The sequence below is a fragment of the Helianthus annuus genome, chromosome 9 (genome assembly GCF_002127325.2).
Source record: "Helianthus annuus cultivar XRQ/B chromosome 9, HanXRQr2.0-SUNRISE, whole genome shotgun sequence".
In the NCBI taxonomy this organism is placed as follows: domain Eukaryota; kingdom Viridiplantae; phylum Streptophyta; class Magnoliopsida; order Asterales; family Asteraceae; genus Helianthus; species Helianthus annuus.
The window spans coordinates 166,310,486-166,338,205 of record NC_035441.2 but is presented as its reverse complement, the minus strand read 5'-3'; the positions used below and the strand labels follow the sequence as shown (position 1 = coordinate 166,338,205).

At 39.3% G+C, this 27,720-nt stretch overlaps 3 protein-coding genes across 3 annotated transcripts; 1 reads left to right on the top strand and 2 right to left on the bottom strand.

Annotated features, from left to right (window-relative positions):
* The first annotated feature begins 14,668 nt into the window (after positions 1-14,668).
* Positions 14,669-16,170, top strand: LOC110879432 (thioredoxin-like 4, chloroplastic). The gene is made up of 3 exons (XM_022127890.2): positions 14,669-15,412; positions 15,595-15,648; positions 15,756-16,170. The coding sequence occupies exons 1-3, from the start codon at positions 14,978-14,980 to the stop codon at positions 15,885-15,887; spliced, it is 621 nt and encodes a 206-aa protein (XP_021983582.1). The 5' UTR covers positions 14,669-14,977; the 3' UTR covers positions 15,888-16,170.
* Positions 16,171-16,373: 203 nt separating this feature from the next.
* LOC110879431 (coenzyme Q-binding protein COQ10 homolog, mitochondrial) lies at positions 16,374-18,493 on the bottom strand. Its single transcript, XM_022127889.2, has 5 exons — positions 18,301-18,493; positions 17,187-17,526; positions 16,906-17,101; positions 16,698-16,829; positions 16,374-16,615 (listed from the first exon to the last, which is right to left on the bottom strand). Exons 2-5 carry the CDS (start codon positions 17,507-17,509, stop codon positions 16,505-16,507), a joined length of 762 nt encoding a protein of 253 aa, XP_021983581.1. The 5' UTR covers positions 17,510-17,526; positions 18,301-18,493; the 3' UTR covers positions 16,374-16,504.
* A 1,019-nt stretch (positions 18,494-19,512) lies between these two features.
* On the bottom strand, positions 19,513-21,784 carry LOC110879430 (cold-regulated protein 27). The gene is made up of 5 exons (XM_022127887.2): positions 21,597-21,784; positions 20,536-20,712; positions 20,238-20,448; positions 20,076-20,164; positions 19,513-19,977 (listed from the first exon to the last, which is right to left on the bottom strand). The coding sequence occupies exons 1-5, from the start codon at positions 21,654-21,656 to the stop codon at positions 19,900-19,902; spliced, it is 615 nt and encodes a 204-aa protein (XP_021983579.1). The 5' UTR covers positions 21,657-21,784; the 3' UTR covers positions 19,513-19,899.
* Between the last annotated feature and the right edge of the window lie 5,936 nt (positions 21,785-27,720).

The following is a 27,720-nucleotide window of genomic DNA, read 5'->3' as shown; positions in this document are numbered from 1 at the left end:
CTAAAATATGATTAGGGGTCGCCCATATCTCTGGAAGATCTTGGCATTAATGTTTTACCGTTTAACACAGCCAACAGCCAACTTTCTGTCGCTGGGCATCGCTTACGGACCGTATGGCTTGGGCCTTGCGGTCCGTAAGCCTATGGCGGAAACACTTTTACCCCTTCACCCCTCTTACGGTCCGTAAGGCATAACCCTTACGGTCCGTAAGCGATCATCAGTGGCAAAAAAATTAACCTTTCATGTTTTGAACGGTCAACTTTGAATTAATAATTTTGATGGCTGGCCTTTTACCCATACTTGACCAGATGCCTACCCCATATGCAATATGGGTTTGCAAGAAGGATGGGCTTATAACCAATTATTTGTCTTGCATTATTTTCTTAGGATTAGATTAGCAACTTGTAGGCTTGTGATTATTGTTAATGACCCGATTAAGATTAGGTGCTTATAAATTTGCTTGGGGTCTCGGGATTTATAGTAACGAAGTCGCTCAGAGGTATAAAATTAACATGTCAACATATTCGAAAATCCTACCGCAAATCTTAATTAAATCCGGGTTTATATTATTTTTGTCGTATTTGACACGTGTCATTTATTTATTGGACACAAAAATTCGAGGTGTTACATCCTCACCCCCTTAAAATAAATCTCGACCCGAGATTTACTGAAATAAATAAGGGTATTTTTCTTTCATCGTGGATTCAACCTCCCACGTGAATTCGGGACCTCTACGGGCATCCCACTTGACCTTTACAATAGGTACATGCTTCCTTCGAAGCTTCTTTACCTGTCGATCTTCAATCGACAAAGGCTTCTCTACAAATTTCAAGCTCTCATCTATATGCACATCTGTGTGTGGGATAACCAATGATTCATCAGCGAAGCACTTCTTTAGATTGCAGATGTGGAACACATTGTGAATTCCATTGAGCTCTTCAGGTAAGTTTAACTTATAGGCAACGGACCCGACCCGTTCGATAACCTCGAAAGGTCCTATGTATCTCGGGCTTAGTTTGCCTTTCTTACCGAAATGCATCACCCCCTTCCAGGGTGATACTTTAAGTAACACTTTTTCACCTACTTCGAAGTGAAAATATTTACGCTTTGGATCCGCGTAACTCTTCTGCCTATCTCAGGCAGCTTTGAGACGGTCTCGAATCTGGACAATCTTGTCCGTCGTCTCGAAAACTATCTCTCGTCCAGACAATTGGACATCTCCAACTTCCGCCCAACAAACAGGCGATCTACACTTTCTACCGTATAATGCCTCGAAAGGCGCAGCCTTAATGCTGGTATGGTAGCTATTGTTGTAGGAGAATTCGATTAATGGTAGGTTCTTATCCCAACTACCACCCAAATCGATAGCACATGCACGTAGCATGTCTTCCAACGTTTGAATAGTACGCTCACTCTGACCGTCTATCTGAGGATGGTAACCCGTACTAAAATTTAAACGTGTGCCCAAAGATTGCTGGAAACTCTTCCAGAAATGCGACGTGTACCTAGTATCCCGGTCAGAGATAATAGACACAGGTATGCCATGCAAGGCTACAATCTTAGCAACATATAACTGGGCTAACATGTCGGAGCTATAAGTCTCCTTGATGGGTAAGAAATGCGCTGATTTAGTCAGCCTATCAACGATAACCCATATTGTGTCATTTCCTTTCCTCGTCTTGGGTAACTTGGTAATAAAATCCATAGTTACACATTCCCACTTCCATTCAGGAAGTTCAGGCTGTTGTAGCAAGCCAGATGGCTTTTGATGCTCAGCCTTGACTTGCGCACAAGTTAAGCATTTTGCTACATAAGCGGCTACAGACTTTTTCAAGCCTATCCACCAATAATTTGCCTTTAGATCCTGATACATCTTATCGATGAACAAAATATTTGGAACTATGGGCTTCCTGGAGGATAACATCTCGTAGTCCTCCATAAATCGGAACCCATATTCGTCCATTCAAACGTAAAATTCTGTCCTTGCTAAGAGTTAACTGCTCCTCAGTTACTCCTAACTTCTCCTTAGGATAGTTAGCTTCCAACACAGCTTCTCTCTGTGCAGCTAACACCCTTTCAATCAAATTATTCTTGACTTCAATGCTCTTGGCATTGATTCGGATGGGTTTCACCCTTTCCTTTCTACTCAGGGCATCAGCGACTACATTCGCCTTGCCGGGATGATATCTAATTTCACAATCATAATCATTTAAAGTTTCCATCCAACGGCGTTGTCTCATGTTTAACTCCTTCTGATTAAACAGATGTTGAAGGCTCTTGTGATCCGAATAGATCACAAACTTGATACCATACAGGTAATGCCTCCACAGTTTTAGTGCGAACACAACGGCACCCAGCTCCAAGTCATGGGTGGTGTAATTCTTCTCGTGCACCTTTAACTGTCTTGAAGCATAGGCAATAACTTTGCCTTTTTGCATGAGCACACACCCCATGCCAGTGTGTGATGCGTCGCAGTAAATTACGAACTCCTCGGTACCTTCCGGTAGTGTCAACACAGGGGCGTTGCTCAGCTTTTGCTTTAAAATATCAAAGGACTCTTGCTGCTTAGGGCCCCAAACAAACTTTTCCTTCTTCTTGGTCAAGGAAGTTAAGGGCGCAGCAATCCTTGAAAAATTTTCAATGAATCGCCTGTAGTATCCTGCTAACCCCAGGAAACTACGAATCTCAGTAGGCGTCTTTGGCTCTTGCCAATTCATGACAGCCTCTACTTTAGCGGGATCCACCTGGATACCATGCTCGCTAACAACGTGTCCTAGAAATTGGACTGCTCGTAGCCAGAATTCGCACTTAGAGAATTTGGCATGGAGTTTCTCATGATGTAGCAGTTTGAGAATACAACGAAGGTGTTTCTCATGGTCAGCTCGGTTCTTTGAGTATATAAGAATGTCGTCGTTGAAAACGATGACGAATTTGTCCAAGTACGGCTTGCAGACGCGATTCATGAGATCCATGAACGCAGCCGGGGCATTTGTGAGCCCAAAAGGCATCACTAGGAACTCGTAGTGACCGTAACGAGTCCTAAATGCGGTTTTATGTACGTCTTCATCTCTGACTCTCAATTGATGATAGCCTGACCTTAAGTCAATCTTCGAAAAATAACTTGCCCCTTGTAACTGATCGAACAAATCGTCGATCCTCGGCAAGGGATATCTATTCTTTATCGTGACCTTATTAAGCTCGCGATAATCGATGCACAGACGCATCGATCCGTCCTTCTTTTTAACAAACAGGACAGGTGCTCCCCAGGGAGACGAACTAGGTTCGATGAAACCTTTAGCTAACAGTTCATCCAGCTGGGTCCTCAACTCCTTCATTTCGGTTGGCGCTAGCCTGTAAGGTGCTCTAGCAATAGGTGCTGCTCCAGGGATGATATCAATCCTGAATTCCACTTGCCTATCTGGTGGCAAACCAGGTAGATCTTCAGGGAAAACTTCTGGATACTCCGAAATGACGGGAATGTCTTCTATCTTTGGTTTAGGTTCTTCAATAATCACCTGTGCCATGTAGATGACACAACCCTTCTTTAGACATTTTGAAGCCTTGAGCATAGTCACTTGCTCAGGCAATCCGTACTGGGTATCTCCCCGAATGGTAAGCGATTCACCAGACGGTGTCTTTATCACCACTTGCTTTCTGTTGCAGACGATTTGAGCCTGGTTGTGAAATAACCAGTCCATACCCAATACTAGGTCAAAACCGGCCAATTTAAAGGGAAGTAGAGATAGAGGAAAAGAGTGGTTCTTAATGGATATCACACATCCATCTAACACAGTGGAGACGGTTTCTATGGTGCCATCTGCTAGCTCTACCTCGTAATTCACATTTAAGGTTTTGACAGGCATATTCAGCAATTTGCAAAATTTATGATCTACGAAAGGCTTATCAGCGCCCGAATCAAAAAGTACTCTTGCAAAGATATCATTTACGAAAAAAGTACTTGTGATTACGTTGTCATCCAGCACTGCTTCTTTCGCCTCCATCCTGAAGACTCTAGCATTGTTCTTCTTGGCCTCTTCAGGCTTCTTGGCATATTTAGGGCAGTTGCTTTTAATGTGCCCCTTCTCGTTGCAGTTATAGCAGGTTGCATCTTTTATCTTCTTGCAGTCCACATTCTTGTGGTCCTTGGACTTGCACAACCCGCAAGCATACGACCTCGACTGGGTCTGCAAGTTTGACTCGAGCCTACACTTTCCCAAGTGATGTCTCTTGCAAGTCTTGCATTTGGGCTTCTCACCAGACTGTTGCCTATCCTTCCTTGACTCCGACCCCCTCTTGTTATCACCGTTTCCATGGCGTTTCTTGCCAGACCTCCGTGAAGTATCGTCTTCACGCTTTCTCTTTTCAGCCTCCTTGTTCCTCAGCGCTCTTTGTCGGACCGCGTCCTGAGTGAGGGACAAGGAAATGTCGGCTACAGATCTAAAGGTCGCCGGCCGAGAGGCCTTCACGCTTGCCTTTATTTCGGGGGCTAACCCACCGATAAAACGAGCGATTCTTTTTGGCTCCGGGGTTACCGGATATGGAACCAACCGAGACATCGTGTTGAAGCTCGTTAGGTAAGTTTGGCAGTCAAGGTTTGTCATCACCAATGATAGAAAATCAGATTCTATCTTTTCCACCTCATGTTGAGGGCAGTAATTCTCCTTGATGAGAGAAACGAATTCCTCCCATGTCATGCTGTATAGAACAGCCTTTCCCGAGGCCTGAACCAACGCCCTCCACCAAGCCAGGGCCTCGCCCTTGAATGATTGAGACACAAACTTTACCACGTCTCTTTCTGCACAGCCGCTGATGTCCACCACGGTGTCTATCTCGTCAAGCCACGTCATACAATCGACCGCTCCCTTCTCCCCAGTGAAGTCCCGGGGCTTGCATGATACAAAGTACTTGTAGGTGCAGCCTCTGGCGCGAGATGCGTCAGTATATACCCTTTCTTGACGGACACTGTTTTCATTGGACGAATGATTATCATCGTCCTTTTTAGGTTTGGACAGTGGTTTGCTGTGAGATTTTGTGTGGGTTTTCGGCTTGGAGTGTGGTTTGGATATAGTTCGGCTCAGAGATTCAGTATATTCCTCATATTGTCGATCCAGAGCTGCCTTGACAGCGTTATCGACAAGAGCTTTCAACTCTGCGCCCGTCAGATGAACTTGGCCGTTATCATATTCGTCTTCCTTCGAGTGGCTATTTTCTCCACTAGGATCAGCCATGGTAACTTGAATCTGTTACAGAAGATAACGAAAATTTTATTTAGTCGTTTATTATGGAATTGTCTTTTATGGCAATTAATTAACCATGGTAACAGAGACCATATCTGGTTAATTTGTTACTCACTTTTATTTAGGATTTGAACATACTTATCCTAATTACATATAATATTGTTAGTGGCATAAAAGCCTAGTCACGAGGACGTTATTATAATATTAGCCGAGATTACAGAGAATCAAAGTGTGAAGGTTTGAACCGTAGTCCTTTTACCCTTTCTGACAGGGAGTCATAGAGCACCACTGTCTTTTGTCTTATATGACAATCATTATGGCCCATAGGCACTACATCATTAACGGATGCTTAATAATTCGGCCCGTAGGCACTACATCACTAATGGATGCTTAATAAATGATCATCTTTATTGATGATTTAACCCATGATTTATTATACCATTAATTTGGGCCTTGAAATCCTTAGAAGGATTCTTATATAAGAATGACGCGTGCGATTTTAACGAATCACATCTGCCATGAACGTTAACATGATTACAGAGGTTAACTGGAATTCTGAATCTTTTAATCAGGTCTTACCATCTTAGCCGGGTCTAAAAAGACACCTGGCTAGGTTTCACTCTTAAGATTCGTTACTTAGGCAGATTTAAATTTAAAAGGAATGATTTTGATTTATTTCATATATAGTAATAACAAAAAGGAAATTTATAACATAACATTCCATAATCTTCAAATACGATTACACGCTGCCCTAAACGGGACTTTTAATTAAATAAGTACCTACGCAGAGGTTTGTAGAAAAACAAGTCCACGCAGGGACCAACACAAGATAGATGTCCGCATAGGGACAATAAAGATAAGTCCACGTAGGGACTGAAATACGATAAATGTCCACGCAGGGACTAAATTGAAAATACAACATTACATAAGGAGACTAATGGTCTCGTTTCTTCCTTCCCTTTAGTAGGTTTGCTAAGCCCTTGAGAAATCCGCGATTACTCTTGCGTTCTTGTTCGAAGTCTCGTTCCACACGGATTAAATGGTGGAGTATTTCTTCTTGCTCCGGTGGAGAAAAACGTGGCTGCTGCGACGGTTGCGGAACCGGAGGTCTAGAGGGTATTGGATACCCATGAGCTGTATCTGCTCTCCAAGAGGTTCCATGGAGGGCATTATAATTAGCCGCTATCACATAAGGATCGGCATCGTAGTTATAGTCGTAGTGCGTGTGAGTCGGCTGCTCAAACGGATTGTACGCCGTGGAAGCGCCGTACGCTGGTATCGGATTGTCATATCCGAATGGTGGCGGAGGTGGTGCAACTGGTGCAGAATTCACCTCTGCAGGGTGACCAGAAGGTTCCCCTAATTGCGGCTCTTCTTCAGGTACTGACGGAAAGTGACTAGCACTCGAGTGGCGAGGGGTGCTGAAATGAAATTCCCCTCCTCGGGTGAACATCCGTGCTCCTGATCTTCTACGCCTTGGCGGATCTGGAATTACTGGTTGAACCGGTGGCGGTGGCGTAACGGCCACAAACCGCGAATCCTCAGAAGGATCCTGTTGTTGCTGTTGGTCATGAGGCGAGTAATGATGTGAAGGTGTAAAGTACCAATTACATTGGTCAAACCTCGTCTGGTAGCTATCGGGACCTTGATAGGGCGTTCCATAGAAGGATGACCCATCTGAGATCTCGATTGGATGATTGGGAGTACCCCGTGCCGGCTCGACGGGATCCGTATCCTCGTCCATATCCACTGCATTGTCTTCAGAAAAGTGATCCTCAGGTCCTAAAGGGTTATACCCTATTGGCTCTTGGACATAATCCGCCGGGTTAAACTGTCCTATGAAGAAAGGTGAAGGATCGCCATAAGATCAGTGCGAAGCAGATCGCTGTAGAGGTAAAAAGGATGGCTGAGGGTTATTGGGATTGTTTTCCGAATCTGGTCCGAATGAATGGCGGTATGAGGGTGTTGAGCTATGCGAGGTAGAATGTCCCGCAGGTTCAAAAAGGTTTCTTCGTCTCTGTGGTTCTTCACTCCTTGTACTGGAAGGAGCTCGCGTGTTCGAAGGTCCAGCTTCGTGATCATTGTGAGTAATGATCGTTCCTCTGCCTCTTCCTCCTCTTCCTCGTCTGATTGCAGGCGGCATATTCCTGCTTTCAAAACTTTAAATAACAATAAACAATAAAAAGACAAACTGGAATAACAATTCGAATTTGTCCTATGTTCTTGTCTAGACTCAAGTATGTGCAATTGTGTAACTGAGATTAAACACAAAGGCTAGTGTTTACTTCACTCAGTGTTGGCTCTGATACCAACCTGTCACACCCCGATTTCCATGTGTCTCACAGGTGGGCCCGGTGGGGGATTACCGTGACGTAGTTGGCAACATTATAGTCAAACCACACAATATATATGAATGCACAGCGGAAGCAATAAAGATACTTATATTTCAACTTTAAGTGTATATCAATGTATCACCATTGTTGAAATAATAATCCACAGGGGATCAAATATAATAACAAAATATTGTTCAACAGACTTTAGGCATCTTAAGCTTGCGAGACTTCTAATGATGCAAAGGAGAAATCCCAGCCAATTACGCCTAGTACCTGCATTTAGTCTTTTTGGGGAAAATACGTCAGTTTACACTGGTAAATACATTCAACTGACACTTTTGTAAAATGTTTAATAAAATTGGTTTAAATGCTCAAGGCACAAACTCTTTATAACTTGGGATAATTTATAATCAAATCTTGTAAAGAATTACATGTTACTATGCGTTCGGTCGCCCGGGTCGTGCCGGGTTAAAGTTTAATAGACACACCACATAGCGTAAAACCGTGGCGTGTAACCAACGGCTACACTTTTATATTTATGGACATAAGGACGGGTGTACGCCTACACCGGGATGTCAAGGTCGTGGCCATTCGTAAATGCTGCCAAGGATATCCGGGACATGGTCATTAAGCCCCCAAAGGCGTTAAGCCAACAAAACAAGTTTTTAAACGGGTCACATTGATAATACCCAACTACAAATGAGTTGGGGTCAATTGCCCGACCAAGCGGTAATTTAGATACCGTAACCCAAGCCCGTATAACGGAAAATAAGTTAAAAGTATTTACCTTTGCAAGTATAATCCTTAATTGAATAAATCACAGATAGCTTTCACTGGTCTCCTATTCTGGAACGAAGGTTTTAAAATAACCTATTAGAATCCTAACGGGTCTTTATATTTGCCGTAGCTTAGACCGGTCGGTTTCAAAGGATAGTTATGGTTTAATCGCGTGAAAGGCGAAAACCGTGAATGGGGTGTGATTTTGACCCAACAAGTTTGAAGACTTGTTTTATATGGGTATAATAATCATACTCTGGATTTTGGGGTCAAAACAATATAGTTTGACCCGTTTCGGCTAATTTATGTAAACTAGTTACATAAGCCGAACCGTGCACGCAAAAGGCGTAACGGGTAACCGTAGGGGTCCTACACTTGTTTCCTAAGTCAATATGCCTTAAAGAGGTTGTGGTATCAGTAGGATACCTTCCGTAATGCCCGTAACGAGTTTAAGTTCATATTATGCCCCGTAGGGGTATTTTGGTCTTTTTAAAGGCTTTTAAAGAGCTTTCTGAGTTCTACAGGAAATCTGAGTTTCCCAAACAGTTTATAAAGTCTAAAATACTTTATTTATTATTTAAAATCAGTAGCAACTGGAATCGGGTCAAAAGACCTTGTAGAACTCAAATTATGGCCAAAAAGGGCATATTCGGTATTTACCGAACTGTTGCCATAACCGCAGGTTATGAGCAGGTTAAAAATAATTAAAAATCCCAAAATATTATTTTACATTAGTAAGTAAAAGTTTTGGTGTCGAAATCCGGGTTTAGATACGCATTATGCTAATTGCGCTATTTAATTACCAAAGTTTCGCAATTTGCGCTATTTAGCATAACTCCTATTCTGGCCCTCGGATTGACGTGAAATTTTAGGGACATGCTTAGAAATCAGTAACCAAGGTTACGATCCGTTCACGTGTCCGAAATTCTCGTTTTAATTTACAAAGGGCGTTACGGTCAACTTTTAAGCATTTAACGGAAATGTGTAAAAGACTTGGACAAACGATAAACCGGTCACAGAGCGTTATACCATCATGTAACCTGGTCCTAAGAGAGTCCTAAGGCATTTCTACATTACACTAAAACGTGTCAGAGCTGAAGTCAAAGCAAAAGTCAAAGTTTTGCGACTTTCGGCTCCGAACCGGGTCAATATAGCAAATGGCCGAATCAAACAAGCTTAGAGTTGTTAATATACTTATTATCATGTTTTATGAGTGTTTAAACAGGTTGCATACTATCTACATTACAGATTATGCATAAATCGCAAAATAGTATTTATGTTGACTTTTTCTAAGCACGTTTGACTCGACATTTGAACTAGTTAGAGTGGTGATCAGGGGGAACCCTTTTAGGGGTTTATTACCCACATAAATACTAACTTATAACTACTTTTGATTCGGCTAATCATTGGACCATTTGTGATTAACCGCTATGTCAACCGTTAATTACGACGGTTTGACTTTTAAGCTAAAACTAAGCAAAAACTAAACCATAAAGGGTTGAACCAACTTACAGAAGTCCTATGCACGAAATGTGAAGCTTAGATAGAAGTCTTGAGCTCCAGAGATGATCAGAGATGCAAGAGAAGGTGTGAGGAACATTGTTGCAACCTTATGGCCTTTTATAGGCAATGAGGATCACTAAGATCATCACACAAGGGTCTACAAGGCTCCCTTGATGATCAACAACTGTCCCTCAGTGCTAAAATATGATTAGGGGTCGCCCATATCTCTATCTCTGGAAGATCTTGGCATTAATGTTTTACCGTTTAACACAGCCAACAGCCAACTTTCTGTCGCTGGGCATCGCTTACGGACCGTTTGGCTTGGGCCTTGCGGTCCGTAAGCCTATGGCGGAAACACTTTTAACCCTTCACCCCTCTTACGGTCCGTAAGGCATAACCCTTACGGTCCGTAAGCGATCATCAGTGGCAAAAAAATTAACCTTTCATGTTTTGAACGGTCAACTTTGAATTAATAATTTTGATGGCTGGCCTTTTATCCATACTTGACCAGCTGCCTACCCCATATGCAATATGGGTTTGCAAGAAGGATGGGCTTATGACCAATTATTTGTCTTGCATTATTTTCTTAGGATTAGATTAGCAACTTGTAGGCTTGTGATTATTATTAATGACCCGATTAAGATTAGGTGCTTATAAATTTGCTTGGGGTCTCGGGATTTATAGTAACGAAGTCGCTCAAAGGTATAAAATTAACATGTCGACATATTCGAAAATCCTACCGCAAATCTTAATTAAATCCGGGTTTATATTATTTTTGTCGTATTTGACACGTGTCATTTATTTATTGGACACAAAAATTCGAGGTGTTACAGTAGCGGCGGCCAGGGATACAAAGGATGTTGACAACAATTTCTAGATCTAGGGTTTCGAACTAAGGTTCATCCCTCCGGTGACAAGAACAAATAAGACGAAGGATGGCCATGGTGGTTCGCGGGGGTCAACAACAGCAATAGAGGGATCGAAACCCTAGATCGTCGGCCAAAATCGTTAAACTATTGGACTTCGTCGTGGCTCCGCAACAGAAGGTAGAGAGATGGTGGTGATTCAGTGGTTTTTGGGGCTAAGGTGATGATTTCTGGTGGTGGTACTGCTGCTTGTCCGCGGTGGCACTTGTAGAAGAGGATGGTGAACAGGTTGAATATGGTTAAACATACGGATCTATGACAAATCTGATGTTTGGGGTTAGAGATCTGGTTTATAAATCTGATGGTTGAAAAGGTTGATATGTATGTGGTTTGGGTGGCTCCGGTAATTTGGAAGGGCAGGTGGTGCCGTGGTGGTGGTTGTTGTTAGTAGGTGGTGGTGTTGTGGTGACGAGTGTTGGTGCTTGTGTTTCAGAGAGAGATAATGTAAATAAAGAATTGATTTGGAAGGATAAAAGAATTGATTGCGGTCGTAGCAGGTGGTTGTAGTCGTAGCAGGTTGTAAGGGAAAGGGGAGGTGGTGGCGATTGGTGGTGGGTGGTTGGTGTAGGAGAGAGAGAGGGTGATCTTATAGAGAGAGAGAGAGAGTGAAAACTGAACTTGTTATGCATTATTAATAAAATTTACTTTTAAATGTAAATTACCAAAATACCCTTATTTTATATTTGTAATTACCAAAATACCCTGTCAGTTAACATAGAATATGGATGGAGTTAAGACCGTGGAGCAAACTGGAGACAAAATCCAAACATCAGGGAGTAAAATGGCTATTTTTAAAGGTTTGGGGCAAAACTATTAAAGTGACCAAACCACAGGGAGCAAAACGGAAGTTTACTCAAATATTTATTAGGGTTTGAATCTTTATCAATATTTTCTAGGTTATGGTGTATCTTCTCAAACAAATGATTGAATACTTGATTCAGTTACAACTTCACATATGTACATGAACCCCAAAATTTTAAACTTTCCTTTAACCTTTCACAAAAATTGTTGAAATAATGAAAATACATAAGACTGAAGGGAGTAGGGCGTCTTGCGACACGTGGCGCCACGTCAGATCAGAGGATTTTGAGCAAAAAAGGGGGCGTGGTGTTTGGGGCGGCTTGGGGCGTCTTGGAGGGGGGGAGTTCTTGGAATTTTGTGCCAAAAGTTGATTTGTGTGAGAGGAGTGGCGACGAGAAGAGGACGGGCAAAGGGGGGACGCCCTTGGGGACGCCTATGGGGGGCGGTGTTTGGGGCGGCATCGGAGGGGGAGACGCCCCACTCCGTTTAGTCTAAGAAACCAACATACATGGTAGCGCTATTAATAGGGTTGAGGATGGTGAGACGAGCAGCTCTTGCTGAAACCTCCTTACATCAAATAAGCTAAAAATTAAAGAGCAAGTGAACAACCAGGGCCGGCCCGTTAATGTAATTGGGCTAGACGATAGCTTAGGGCCTCCAAAATTAAAAAATAAATAAATCTATATTTATAAAAAAAGGATATTATATTTACAGTGATATTTGTTGACATTAAAACAAGTGTAGTCAGGTGGTAAGGACAAGATTTGGTTTTTGTAGAGAGCTGTGTTCGAATCCCACCTAATAACCATTTTCAAAATTATTACTCACTCTTTTAATAAAGGGTTATAATGCATCTTTTTTAATCATCCCTCTTAATTTAATAAGTTAATATATTTTGTCCACACAAATTTTTAACATGATACGTCCATGTAAAATTTTATTGTAAAAAAAAATCGTTTCTAACTAATAACAATAATATACTTAAAATAAGTAGCATGTTTTAATTTCTTTCACATATAATGTAAGTTGTTATTTGTTAGGTTAAAATCTTTTGACCAACTTACATTTGATTTATGTATTAGATCACAACATTATTTGATTAGGGAAATCATCTAATTTATATAATGGTTAAGTGCTTTATAAGTTTTTTCTTAATATATTTCATGTCATATATAAACCGAAATTACGATCCTAAAAAAATTAAAAACGGCCTTAAATTTTTAATTCGCTTTTAGGCCTCCAAAATTCTAGGACCGGCCCTCACAGCCATACAATGTACAAAGTATTAAGAACAATGGTTGCAAACGACTGCCATCATATATTGATTGGTAAACTTAAAAATACAATGAAAACTTTAAAAACCTAAAAATAAGAGTAAACTGCCATTTTGGTCCCTGTGGTTTGGTCAGTTTTGCCACTTTAGTCCAAATCTCAAACTTATTACATCCAGGGCCCTGTGGTTTGCATTTTGTTGCCATTTTAGTCCAAAATCCAAAAACCCTATCTTTTGACTGTTGCAACCTCCTATTTTGTCCTGTAGTGCAGGGGCATTTTGGTCCATGTTAATTTATTATAACATTTCAGTAATTAATAACATCTATCTTCAAGAACATCATCAAACTTCCTCATCAAAACCCAGAAAATCAAGAACATCGTCAAACATCATCATCAAAACCCAGAAAATCAAGAACATCATCTTCAAGAAAATCAAGAACCCAGAACAAAACCAGAAACCATCACAAAAACAAAACCGATTTGTAAAAAGAAACGAGGCTCAGATCTGTATCTTCAAGAACATCATCAAACATCATCATCAAAACCCAGAAAATCCAGAAAATCAAGAACATCATCTTTAAGAAAATCAAAAACCAATTTATAAAAAGAAACGAGGCTCCAACAACAAATCAAAACCGCCATGGCTGCAAACAGAGGTTGCAAGCGCACTTGCCCTCCTCTGATTCTGCCACGCCAAGCTGCGGAAAATCTCAAATGTTGACCCAATTTTGACTCGGATTAGGTGAAATCATCACAGCCTCGCAGTTTACTCAAAAAAAAAATCCACTGAATCACATAAAAGTAATCCAAATCAGCAATTGAAACAACAAAATTCTACCAAAACCACAGGGACCAACCACATCCGATGAACCTGCAACTCCCTGCAACCACCCACTCGCACCCCCTTCAACCACATCTGATGAACCTGCAACTCCCTGCAACCACCCACTCGCACCCCCTGCAACCACATTCGATGAACCTGCAACTCCCTGCAACCACCCTCTCGCACCCCCTGCAACCACCGCCCCTCTCTCTCAATCCGGTGAGCACCTCCACCCAAAAAACGACTGGGCAAACACTATAGGGTTAGGGTTTACCATGTGTTCTTGAGGCGGAGATCTTGAGGCGGAGATCTGTGTGTTCTTAGGGTTAGAGTTTTCGAGCGTTTGAGCTTCGATTTGAGCACCAGCAGCGTTTGAGCTTTGATTTCGAGCGTTTGAGCTTCGATTTACCATGTGTTTTCGAGCGTTGCGGTATTTTAGAGAGAGAGCATGTCATTTTAGAGAGAGAGAGAGCAGAGTTGGCGGCGGCGGGATGGTGGTGGGGATGATGCGATGGTGGGGGTGGGGGTGGTGTGGTGGTGGTGTGGTGGTGGTATTTTAGAGAGAGAGCAGATTTTATGTTGAGAGAGAGAGAGAGAGAGAGAGAGAAAGAGATGTCTGAGATGAGGTTGAAGATGATGATCTAAGGGTTTTATTATAAATGAGTTATTATAAAGAGATAATAAATCTAAAATGACCAAAATGCCCCTGAGGGTAAAGACAAAATAGCAGGTCATTAATGGGAAATCTGGTCAAATTTGAAATTTGGACCAAAATGGTATCAAAAACCAAACCACAGGGCCCTGGATGTAATAAGTTTGAGATTTGGACTAAAGTGGCAAAACTGGCCAAACCACAGGGACCAAAATGGCAGTTTACTCTAAAAATAAAGTCTTCACAATTGTAATCTTAAAAATGATAACTTTGAAAGTTAAAACAATAAAGTGGTTACAATTATAAACTTTAAAAGCTGAGTGACCAAACTTCAAGATCTAAAGTTTGGAATAATGGAGCGAGTGGTGGATAGGATAGGATAGTAGATCCAAAACCAAAAGTGTGTGGTGATTGATGAGTTTGTAGCTTTGTGCTGTTACTTTCTCATCACCCTATTGCTCCGTCACCTGAGAGCTACAGTTTCAGCCCATCGTAATCTGATCATTGCGTCTGTCTGCAATCTGGATCAACCTACATTCATCACAAAGGTGTATGATCATCGCATTTCATGCTGCTCACTTTAGACATAAAAGTTTCCTTCAAATTGTGGACATCAAAGTGATTTGTGAAGCATAGAATATAATAGAATCATGATCCACCACACTCCTCCTTTACAAGTTAAAAACTGGAAAACAGCAGAATTTAATACCCCCTCTTCTCCTCTTCTGGATAAAAGCTTCATGAGAAGATGGCATTTGAAAGATACAACAACTCCATGTGATAACAGAGGTCCAGTGTTACAATATCATAGGCCTCTGATCGACTACCAGTCGGTCCACTGTACGGCTAGTGGGGACCCGCTAGATGAAGATGATGAGCTCTGTCCCGTTGAATGTGTTAGAGAAATAAAAAGGGACGAGGAACTACTTGCAGTTGTTGAAAAAGCAAAAAACGATAATACATTGGTTGTGGTCGATTTCTACCGTACTTCGTGTGGTAGTTGCAAATATATCGAACAGGGTTTTGCTAAATTGTGCAAAGGGTCTGGTGATGAAGAGGCTGCAGTCATATTCTTAAAGCATAATGTGAGTTCGGTTCATTTCATATTCCTGTCCTGTTACTTATAAAACACTTGCATCGTCGGTTGTTTTGTTTCATCAAAGTGCCCCGAGTTGACTTATGATAGTCAAACTCAAACAAACTGCTTTTAAACTTCAAGTTTAAACAAACTGCTTTTAAACTAATGCTCTTGTGATGTATGATACAGGTGATTGACGAATATGATGAGCAATCAGATATAGCAGAACGACTTCGAATTAAGGTATGTAAATTTCCCTTGTTTCTTCATAAATTTTTTGTTTGCTGGTTATAATATAATTGGTGTATTCTTCGTACAAAATTTGGGATTTATTTTGATATAATACACAGACGGTGCCTCTTTTTCATTTCTATAAAGATGGAATGCTATTGGAAGCTTTTCCTACCCGAGATAAGGAGCGGATTAGAGCGGCTATAGAGAAATACACATCACCTATTCCTGCTGCGTCTCAAAACGCCTAGGGCATTCTGGTAATATGGTTATACTTAGCTAGCAATTTGCAGATAATTCTTTGCATGGTGCTATATATATATAATTGATAATGATAATTCAACCCATGTTGCATTGTAACATATAGAGATTGTATTCCATCAGTATAAGATATTACTCATTTTTGTCATTTAATATTCCTATTTTGTGGGCTACAAAGTAGACAGAGATAAATGAGACCATGATATAAATGAATAAAAGCATATTTTGTGACAGGAAAAATCAAATACATATTTGTTCTTTAATTTTGTTGAACTCCTATTTGTGCACTGATAGCTATTTTTTGTTTGTGTAATTCAGTTTCAGGTTGTATGAAACAATTTACAAGTTTTTTTTTTTTTTTTTTTTTTTTGGGAAAAAGGTTTGTCTATTTATAAGCGGATTTCTGATCCATAAGTTGTTTTTCATCTGTTTTTTCATCCTTCTTAGCAGTAAAGCAATATACAGATACAAGAAAATTAGAAATGTGACCATACATTCTAATCCTGTTGTATGACAGGAAAACAAACTGCAATATTTACACAAACTAACAAGACAAAGCAGTATAATGAAAAACATTAATTAGCAGATATATTCACAGGGTCATGGTTCATCTCCTTTGTTCAATGACCGGAACCCCAGGCCCATAAATCAAACGACAACGGTCACAGAATGAACCAACCAGTCGAGAAGACACCTCCTTAAAGAACACCGATGCCATCTGTTGTATAAAACACACCCATCAAACTAAGTTACACTTTTGTGCAAAAGAAACATATAAAGTGTACAAGTTAACTGATTACCTGTGAATAAAATGGTGACCGGAACTTGAAATCCACAAGAAAACGGAGGTCACACGTCCCTGGAGCGGGTCCCGGATGGAACTCCCAGATGTTTATTAAATGGTCGAAAAGGTTACTTTGTGATGAAGTTGTCTGAAAAAACGGAACAAGAATTCAGAAACATCTTACAAACTTAAAAAAGAAAATAAGAATAATGGAAATATGTTACCTTTATTGATTTGGGTTTGATCAATTTAACATGAGATACATAGCTTTCAACAAGAAATTTAAAACCGATTTCCAGCTCAGCATCAAAAGAACCATCGCCATGACGTTTAACAATATCTGATCGTCTACACCAAGGAAGAAAATCCTGATACATGTCAACAGCGGCAACCACTGCATACATCTGTTCTGGGGAATACCTAAAAAACAGAACCGTTATAATCGTGCAGATAATAATAGCAACAATCTAACGTTAATAGAGAACAGTTATTAAGTTATTATTACCCCAAAATATGCTTCTCCTCGTGAACTTTCGATACGCCTGTACTCCCTTGATCTCCATCACCACAACCGAGAAAGCCTCTCCTTTGAACAAAACTACTTAAATGTGTATTTTGCAAACACACGGAATCGACCTCGTGACTACCAGCAACTGGTTGAAATGAAGGGGAACAAGGTTCAACATGTGCAATGCTTCTAAAGAACCGATTCTGAACATAACTTGCCGGTTTAGGTTTGTTTCTTGGACATTTGATTAGCTGTCTACCGCCATTCTTGAACGTAAACAACTGCCTGACGGCTCTTGAACTTGACGCTAACGACGGCATTGGAGCAAATATCAACACTGAAAGTGTAAATAAATAGAAACTGTCAGATCCTCGTAGGGGTAAATCGAGAACAAGAAAGGCAGTCGATAACAAAAACCATTGCAAGCACAAAAAATGGTTTGTAATTTGTATGCAGAAGCAATCTTCCAATTCGTATTTAGAACAGGTGTTGCTAATAGCAATTGGATTTTACCAACTGTTTCTTCCAACTAGAAAAGGTCTAACTTTTACCAAGACTCATTTTTAACCTACCTTAACTGTTTTGGGATACAATATATGGTTATTGGTTAACTATGCAAGAGAAAAAAAATATAAAATATTCAAAATCCATACATACAACATGCATACAAAGATGCATATATACAGGGGTGACTAGACTGTATAAAAAAAAATAAGCGGTCCACACTTATGGACCCCTCAATTTTCTTGATTATATACCAAGGTATTAGAAAGTGTTGAAATAAATAATCTACGCGATATATCTGTGTTTTTTTTTTTCGTACCGCGAATTAGATTTGAATAGGTGATTTAGGGTTTAACTTCTTTTAATATTTAGTTTTGACAAGAAGAGCAATATACAAAATATGTGTCATCATATTTCCATATGTCAGAACTTGAAAAAAATGACCCTGATTTTGAAATCTGCTTTAGGCCCGGAAAGCATATAATATCACGTTTTACCAAATAATTTCAACAACTTTATGAACACAAATGACAGTTCCAGATTCAAATTTCCTCCGCCAATGAAACCAATTGAATAGCAAAATGAAAATAAAGAAATTGAAGATTACCTTCAAAATCTGATGGAATTCATGTCCAGAAAATGAAGGCATGGAGAATGAATTCACCAAGGGGGATTCGTATGTGTTTTGATCGGTTAGTAGAGAATGTTAGGGAATGAAAACAGGTTCTCCGTCTAATTTACTAGTTTAATATACGGCATACATTTTCATTGATTTTTGGTGCTACTTGAATTTTTTTTTTTTGAACGGCAAATTTGGATCACTGACTGACGGACCACTAGAGTATCATCGTGTCACCAGCGGAACCACTTGATCATATCCATCTTTACTAGACATAATGCCTATACACCAATTCAGGAGGAAACCCAATAAATATGAGAAAACCCCCCTTGTGGGAATCGAACCCAGGACCAATTGGTCCTAAAGTCTTATCTCACCCCCAAAATGTCACTAGGCTATAAAGCCATGGGCTGGTGCTACTTGAAATTACCAACAAAAAAAAAATTTATTGAAACTACCAACAAAAAAACAAATATGATGGTTCCGTAACGGTAATGATACACATTTCTATGGGTTAGAAAGATAAGGTTAGAGCATTGATTTTTATTCTAAAAAATGTAGGAAAATAAATTATAAGATCGTGTCATAGAAAATACACATTGTATTATCTAGATTATTTTTTCCACTTGTTGTCATCCACATTTTTTGTTTCCTTCGACACATGATATCTTTCTGGTGGCTTCCTACACTTTTTAGAATATAAATATTATATATATATCGCATGGGTCCACCATTTTCCATCCGCTTGAGTTCGAAAATCCAAACTCTAAACCGAACAGGTCCTCCATAGAGCCATGGGTCCACCATTTTCCATCCACTTGAGTTCGAAAATCCAAACTCTAAACCGAACAGGTCCTCCATAGAGCCATGCGTCCACCTAGGCGTCCATAATCGTCACATAAGCACCACAAAATAATTACTCATGTAATTATTCAGTTTTATTAGAAGTTGCAACTAACTAAAAATATTTCCCAACAATGTAACTAATATATGCATACATTTCTTCATTGCTTAACATTTTTTTAACAGCAAACTGTATAGAAAGATAATAATTACTCATGTATGTAACTGTTCAAATTTTATTCTGATAATTGAAGTTACCATTTTTTATAGATGTTCTAATTACCAAAACCTTTATCTTGGGCAATCAAACTCACACACATACCCTTCTATACTAGCTAATAACCAAACACGTTGCAATTTTTTGAATCCTTTAATGAACTAACAAAGCTGGAGTAACATAGATATCAATTTAACAACAAACTAATGAACGAATGAACTACCAACAAGAGTGGACACCAGTGCTACCAACTGACCACAACAAAAAAAAGAGCGAACCAATCGATAATCAACCTATCTATATCTTGATTTTCCTAGTCCGAGCATAAAGTTTTTATTCACCTTCTCATTATCATATAATCTACACCTTTAATTCTTTACTATGTGTTTTCAGCACCATCATCACACACTGGAAATCACATCCAATTTCTTCACTACAAAATCTTTTAAGAGAGTAACATGGGTTAACACTTCATAACCCCAGCCAGGTTAAGAACATATAAATGGTCATCTGGATCCTGGAACACCTCATTTTGTCTTCTTTTTTGAACAAACATAACTATCCGCGATTTTAGTTGTTGCATCCAAAGTGCAACGGGGAACAACCTGAATGTAAACAGATTCTAAATAAGCTACCAAAAAACAATATGAGTTCAATAAACATAAAAGTACAAACCTTCATATAAATCGGCATTGCAAATTACCTGATCTTTGGTTGAGTGAGCGATTTTTGAAGTTCTCACCCTTTTTCGGCTGGACATTGCGTCTTCAACAAAATTTTGATCTGTCCCCTCTGCAATGATGGAATGTTAATACAGACTATATTAAACATACTAGTTTACAAAATGTAAGTAGCTTAAAAGTACCTGTATTGCTACAACCAGTCTCTTGATGCAACCGAGAGTCGGTTACAAAATCTTGCATTGAAGTTGAAGTTTGTCTTTTGAGGGACCCATTTGTGAAATGCTGGATCCAATGATTGCTTGGAGAAACTTGGGGCCTATCTGCATCTTTCAGATGTGATTGTTCTCTCTTGAAGCATTTCTTCGACCAACAGCCGCGCTGAAGAACCTTAAACTGGCAAATAAGTTGTATCCGAACGTTAGAAACAAACAAAAAAAGCTTTCGATGCAGTGTGTAGATAGGTTTCATCAGATTATAAACCTGGCCTGAAGCAATACAAGTGTCGGGTTGGTTTTTCCCGGTGGAGATTTCATCAGAGGAGTATGTTTGCATATCCAAAGAGTTATACAGCTGGTCGACGAATAATGCTTCTATCGACTTCAGATATAAACTGTGTTTCTCGTTGGTCCACTTTGATGATTCATCTTTACGCAAGTCCTGATACAGTAAATTATAGTTAGCACCTCGTATGAGAAAACAACAGGTTAAAAAAATGGTAATAAACTCAATAACAAATTATATATGCATAAGATTGTAACTGGTGGTTCCACTAATATTGTACTATGTGACCTTAAGGATTGTCAAGTGCAAATAACCTTTTATCCATCATGTAAACAACTACTATACTTGATAAGTAAACCTGTAACATCCGGCCGCTCATACCAATCAATATTGTCCACAAGAAGCTCACGGATTTGTTTTTTATTTGTCTGAGCAGAGACTTCCTATCCTTAAATTACTTCCACACACTTATCTTAAGAGTCAGTCATTCTCTATCCACGGCCAATGCGCCTAAAACGAGTCGGACAATGTGTAGGATTTGCCTAAGGTGTCACAAATCCTCTTTTTAGAAGAATATAAAAACTATTATTTACCATAAACGAAACCTAAAAAGTTAGTGTGCTTTTAACCCAAAATACCACAAACTTGTCATACATCAACACAAAACACTTTGCCTAACAACATAAATCACTAGAGAAAATAACAACACAACTGTTAAAAAACCTCCAAATTTGAGATTCGAAATTAATTTAAAACCGATTACGCTCCAAATTCAATACAAACCATGGAAATATATTATTCAAACACACCGTAAGAAGAGATGTAAATTTGCATAATATAACACTCCGATTCAAAAACCTAACAAAATACCAAATAATAACTCATAATTCAATACAAAATAGCGATACACATTAAAAAAAAAAACCCTAAAAGCACACCTTAAATCACCGTTAAATCAAAACAAAACAAACAGATCATAACACAAATCTAACATCATATAAAAATAAACAAATACTTTAAACAGAGAGGAATTAAAGTACCCTAATTGAACTCTCCTCCTGCTCCACAAAATCATTGACCAACACATCGTTACCGGTCATCTCTGCCGTCTCCGTTACCGTTACCGTCACCGTTACTGTTGCAGAAGAAGAATGAAAAAGAAAAAACGTTATCTTCTATATCACAAATAAAGATCTTGTTTCATAGAGAATTTGGATTGGATATTTTGTGGAGAAAAAGTGCGTATAAGGGGAATAAAAAGTACCAGCTGTCAGATGCTTTTACACGTGGTATGGAGCCACGTCATCTTAGAGCCATGTCGGTTATCAGATATTTTTCTGCCTTAGATATTTATTTGTCCTTACTTTCAAAATATCAGCGGCTCTCTTACTTCTAGATTGGAGGCTTGTGACCCTATCAACTTTGTATTTATTTCCTCCACAATTAAAGATATACTAGTTTAGGGTGTTACGAGTGGTAGCCGCAAAGGGTTTTTTTTCCACGCGGCAAACACCACTGACAACCCTTTGCCGAGACGGTGAAGAGTGTGGTGCGGGGAGGGCATGCCGACGCGGGAAAGGGGAATTTTGACATTGGGGGCGAGTTTCAACGGTAATATTACCGTTTAAAATAAAAAAAAATATATTTTTTCTTTTAAAAATTAAACTATATATAACATACCAAACCATCTTCAAATTTATATCCAACCAAATCAAAAAACACCACAAATCCTTCCCAAACATCTACAAAACAAAATGGCGGATTAACTCCCGTTATGGTTCCCACCCATGAGTAGCGACGATTCATCCGATAGTAGCATTCTTTTTTTTCAAAATCTTATCGAAGAAGCCGAACTTCAAGACACGGGCACGTCTAACCGAAGGAGATATATTGATAGTCAACGTGACGAGGGGCATGAGACACTCATGGCGGATTATTTTGTCGAAGACCCGAAGTACAACGAAGATATCTTTCGACATAGGTTCCGTATGTCGAAACGTTTGTTTCTAAAAGTTGTGGTCGACGTGGTAGAGAACGACCCGTGGTTTGAAGAGGCCCCCGATGCGCGAGGTAGGAAGGGGTTTACGCCGTTGCAAAAGGTGACATCGGCTATTCAAGAGGCAACATGAGGCAGCAAGAAAAGACGTCGAATGTGGTTATTTGCTCGTGGATGGAATCTACCCTTCGTGGTCCGTGTTTGTGAAGTCGATCCCTTACCCTCACGAAGTAGACCAAAAGAAATTCAAGAGGCAACATGAGGCGGCAAAAAAAGACGTCGAACGGGCTTTTGGTGTTTTGAAGGCGAAATGGGGTGTATTGAGTCGACCGATGCGAGCAAGATCCGTTAAAAAAATTAGGAGTGTCGTGTACACGTGTATTATTTTACACAACATGATTTTGAAAGATGAAGGAAAGGCGATAGCACCGGTGCACATTCGGGATCCTCCGGTCGAGCCCGCTCTAGACGATACGGTGTTGGGTGAGTTGATGGATAAAGACACGCATTGGAGACTAAAACACGATCTCATAGATCATCTCGCAAGTCAAGATTTACCCCACCTTTTGGTCGATTCCGACGAAGACTAGTTTAATTTATTTCAAGTTAATGTAATTTTATTGTTTTTTAATTTAGTGTAATTTTGATGTTTTTAATTTAATTTATGAAAGTTTATTGTTTTTTAATTTAATGTTTTTATTCTACATTTATTAACTTAAATATTAAATAAACTAGTGCACAAAAAAATAATAAAAAAAGTTTACCACTTCAGCAAGTGTTTAAACCATTGCCAACACTTTTCAGCAAAGTTTAAACACTTTTGACTGATTGACATGGCGCGCTCTGATTGGTCGTTTTTTTGGTTTGCCACTCTAAAGTGTTTAACCACTCCTAACACCCTTATGCTTAGTTTATAGCGATAACCTGAATATTTCTTAGTTTTATATGTGTAGTTACTTCTGCATACTAATCATAAAATGATTCTAATAAAAATTATATTAAGCCAATCAAATAAAATAAAAAACTATCACAATTTTACCAAAAAATGAAACGATAGCAAGATTGTAACTTTGAACTGTGGCAAAATTGTAATTTGTCAGGACCAATGAGCGGGTGTCAGACAGCTGTTTAGTACGAATAAAACTAATTACAACTAAACACTACCATAATTTAAAAAAAAAAACTTCAACGTTGGCAAAACTGTTATTTTAAAATGAGGGCATAATCGTAATTTGTCAGGACCAATGAAAAAGTGTCTAACAGCTGTCTAACACTACTAATGGCAAAGACGTAATTTTTAAATGGGGACAAAAACGTAATTCTCTAGGGCAATAGGTAAATGCTAGGCGCGCGCCCGCGTTGCGGGGCGATAACCGAATAATTCTCAACCTATCAAAAAAACAGTACTATAGTTTTGCTAGAAATAAAAAGTAAAAAGAGTGTTGGGCAGCTCTTTGACACGATTTTTAGCTGAGGGCAAAGTCATATTTTTATTTTTACTTGGGGGAAAAATCAATTTTTTTCCAAGGGTAAAATCCTAATTTTTAGTTAGGGAAAACCATATTTTTATTTTGCACTGGGGGCAAAAACGTAATTTTGAATTGAGGGTAATATCATAATTTTAAACCGAGGGGAAATTCGTAAATTTTAGCTGGGGGCAAAAGCATAAATTTAATTTGAACTGGGGGGAAATACGTAATTTTAAACTGTGGGTAAAACCGTAATTTTAAAGTAGGTATAAATAATAAACTGGTGTAAATTCATAATTTTGAGCCGGGGGGAAAAATAAAACTTTATTTTGAACTGGGGCGAAAATGTAATCTTGGCTGAGGGTAAAAGCGTAATTTTTTTACCGAGGGCGAAATCGTATTTTTAGCTCGGAGGAAAAGGGTAAATGTATTTTGAAATTAAGGCAAAACCCTATCTTTTAACTGGGGAGGGGGGGGGGCAAAACGTAATTTTAAAGTGGCTATAAAATAATAAACTGGTTGGTCCAATGGGTATTGCTCGCCGCCCATTTGAACCAATGGCAGAGAAACACTATTGCAGGGTAAAAACGTAATTTTAAAGTGTGTATAAAATAATGAACTGGTTAGTTTAATGAGGGAGAGGCGACAACCCATTTGAACCAATAGCAAGATGATACTATTCCCTGTCATGTGGTTTATATATGTTGAAAATAGTAAAGTAATAATAATTCAAGACACTAAACATCATTCATATATGTTTAGACATTCATGTGTCTCAAGATATCGAGATATAATAGTAAAAATCTTTTCTTTTTTATGTAATAAAATAGAATAGAATATCATAATTTTTTGAGAAAAATACTCGGATAGTCTTTGTGGTTAATGGCGAAGCTTTGTGGGGGCGGGAGGGGGTGGCTGACCCCCGAACTTTTCGCTCGTTAGTGGAGAGTATGTAGTTTTCATATAGAAATTTTTGGGTTTATACGTTTTGACCCCCCGGTTTTATAGAAAATTTTGGTATATACGTTTCGACCCCCCGGTCGGAAATCTCCAGCTTCGCCGCTATCTGTGGTTTAGTCAAATTTCACATATAGTCCCTAACTTTTTAAATTACATCTATAGTCTACAACTTTTACACACTCGTTTCTCTAATAGTCCCTAACATGGATGTGGGTTAATTTTCTCTGTTAAGTGGGTGTGAAATGACTAAAATGCCCTTTATATTAAAGTGGGTCTCACTTAATGTAAAGGGCCTTTTAGTCATTTAACACCCACTTAACTGAAAAAAATCAGCCTTTATCCCGATTGTTGAGTATTATGTGCCTCATGTCCAAGGCTAGATACAAAACTATTATTGAGCCCGGGGGTCTCATTGGAAGCAGTCTCTCTATTCCTACGGGGTAGAGGTAAGACTGTCACACCCCAACCGATGGCGGAATCATCGGGGCGCGGCACTGAGCGAAACAGATTGTCCAAGAGATTCCATAACAACTACGATTACCAATTATTTAAGCATTATGTCCCATTCCGTAACATAAAAAGTAACACAGTTATTACAGACCAATTGTTCTCAAAGACAAATAGAAAACTGTTCCGACAACTCACAAATTAATTGTTTGTTTCTAGACTCCCCTAAGCTTGATTCCAAAACATCCAGCAATCCTAGCATCTTAAACACCTGCCACATACGTTAAAATAGAGATCAATACACATAGTGTAAAGGTGAGCATACAAATTTAATGGTATAATAGATAGCGAAAGCGGTTTACGCATAACAAGCATGTAACATGTTGAAAAGTGAAGCTAGCAAGTTATCGACAATGAAATATGCACAGACATGACTGCGAGTTGTAGAATGCGCAACACATATCACCACTATGACACGTGAAGTAAAACCCTTAACAACCCCTGTCCACGTCAGGTGCTGAGTTCAAACTATAGTATTATCTTTGCTAAGATGTCAGGCAACAATCACTGTGTAAACATAACATACAAGCATTCATCAAATAACACGTATAACATGCAGAGTCGGTTAGCGCATAAAAGTGTTTGCGTTGTGTGATCGATGTGATTTGATATAGGTAACGTATGTTACACCTAAAAGTACGTAAAGCAAAAAGGGATCGAGTATACTCAAAGATCGTGTTTAGTAAATAAACACTTTCTTGGATTGAAGGGAGCGCTGAGAGATTAGCCTGAACACAGTACGACAGTATAAGCATTGAACGGTGCGTTACACAGTATGAGCGAGACAAGTGACGGATAGTGATCCGATCGGATGACCGTCCGGATGAATGGTCATCCGGACGGATGGCCATTCGCTCGGAGGGTTGTCCGTTTGGAATGGATGTATTTGTGTATGATGTGACTTTGAAGTTTTCGTTGTAGCATTTTCAAAATTTAGAAGTGTTTCTATAAATCAAGTCATCCGGCCGGATGGTCATCTGGACGGATGGCCGTCCGATCGGATGGCGATTCGTTTGAAAATAAAATCCTTTGGGTTTTGTGAAAATGTTTAAGTGTGAAACGTCACAAGTCATCCGGTTGGATTGTCGTTCGATCGGGTGGCAATCCGATCGGACGGCAGTCCGTTCAGCAACCTTTTCGTTTTGAAACTTGTAAAAATTTAATAAGTTGTAAAGTTTCGCGGTTGATCCGAGACGATATGACAAGGTGACTGTCACGGCCCCCGACCCGGTTTGACCCGTTTCAGGAGCCGCGGGACAGAAATCCTGCGGTATTTAATTTAGGTGACAGCGGAAGTCTTTTAAAACAGGATCTTTAGTATTAAAACTGCTCATTACATAATTTAGGGATAAAACCCAGTAATTTACAATAAATGTGATTTCCATGGAAATCTCTATTTTTAAAACATGTTTCTTTATTTATTTACACTGAGCCACTTTTCTAAGCTGGTAGTGCTTCCTGGCACTTTTCTTTGCTCACAACAGATTACCTGAAACATGTTTGAAAAAGGTTTTATCAGCGGGGAAATACTGAGTGAGTTCATTCAGTTTTTTTTTAGGAAATGACCCATAGTTATAAATTACAGCATAAGAGCGATTACAATGGTTTACATCTTTATCTTTATCTGGCTTTCTGCCACAATGGTGACAAGTCACAATGGTGACGATGGTCATACCACTATTAGGTTAATGAACTCTAATAGTGACGTTTCTCCCTAGTAGGTCAATGAACCTAACTGGGAGAAATAGTAATGTGCACAATACCCCACTAACCAATAAATCAAGATATCCACGACTTAGTCCCTGTAATTATAACACTTTGAAAATAATTTGGAGTATTGTAAAACAGTTGATAAAAAGAAGAATGACTCACATTGCAGATTTAACGAGCAGTGTATAAGCCTACTGATTAGCCTTGATTATTTCTAATTTAACAGTAATGCACACAAAACAGGATTAGTGATCAATACAGCAGTTACGATAATTTCCCGAGATCAATTACTCGCAATGAATGACCAAGTGCAATACTTCAACTCATTTATCAAAATGACAAACGACAAAGTATAGTACTTCAACTCATTATCGAATTATCGACAACGACAAAGTACAATGCTTCAACTCATTTATCGGATTACCGACAAACGACAAAGCATAGCCCAATGTGGGCGGCACTTAGACATTCTTTGAATGTATTGATTCCGGAAACTGAATCGTAATAGCGATCGAGTAATTA

What these genes read in the sequence shown, in the direction of transcription:
- LOC110879432 (XM_022127890.2), top strand. Translation starts at nt 14,978, where the DNA reads ATGATCCACCACACTCCTCCTTTACAAGTTAAAAACTGGAAAACAGCA. An exon ending in TCATATTCTTAAAGCATAAT is followed by an intron (nt 15,413 to 15,594) that starts GTGAGTTCGGTT and finishes TGTATGATACAG; the next exon opens with GTGATTGACGAATATGATGA. An exon ending in CAGAACGACTTCGAATTAAG is followed by an intron (nt 15,649 to 15,755) that starts GTATGTAAATTT and finishes TATAATACACAG; the next exon opens with ACGGTGCCTCTTTTTCATTT.
- LOC110879431 (XM_022127889.2), bottom strand. Translation starts at nt 17,509, where the DNA reads ATGCCGTCGTTAGCGTCAAGTTCAAGAGCCGTCAGGCAGTTGTTTACG. An exon ending in TCAAACCCAAATCAATAAAG is followed by an intron (nt 16,830 to 16,905) that starts GTAACATATTTC and finishes CCGTTTTTTCAG; the next exon opens with ACAACTTCATCACAAAGTAA. An exon ending in GGTCACCATTTTATTCACAG is followed by an intron (nt 16,616 to 16,697) that starts GTAATCAGTTAA and finishes TTTATACAACAG; the next exon opens with ATGGCATCGGTGTTCTTTAA.
- LOC110879430 (XM_022127887.2), bottom strand. Translation starts at nt 21,656, where the DNA reads ATGACCGGTAACGATGTGTTGGTCAATGATTTTGTGGAGCAGGAGGAG. An exon ending in GACTGGTTGTAGCAATACAG is followed by an intron (nt 20,165 to 20,237) that starts GTACTTTTAAGC and finishes CCATCATTGCAG; the next exon opens with AGGGGACAGATCAAAATTTT. An exon ending in CTCACTCAACCAAAGATCAG is followed by an intron (nt 19,978 to 20,075) that starts GTAATTTGCAAT and finishes GTTTACATTCAG; the next exon opens with GTTGTTCCCCGTTGCACTTT.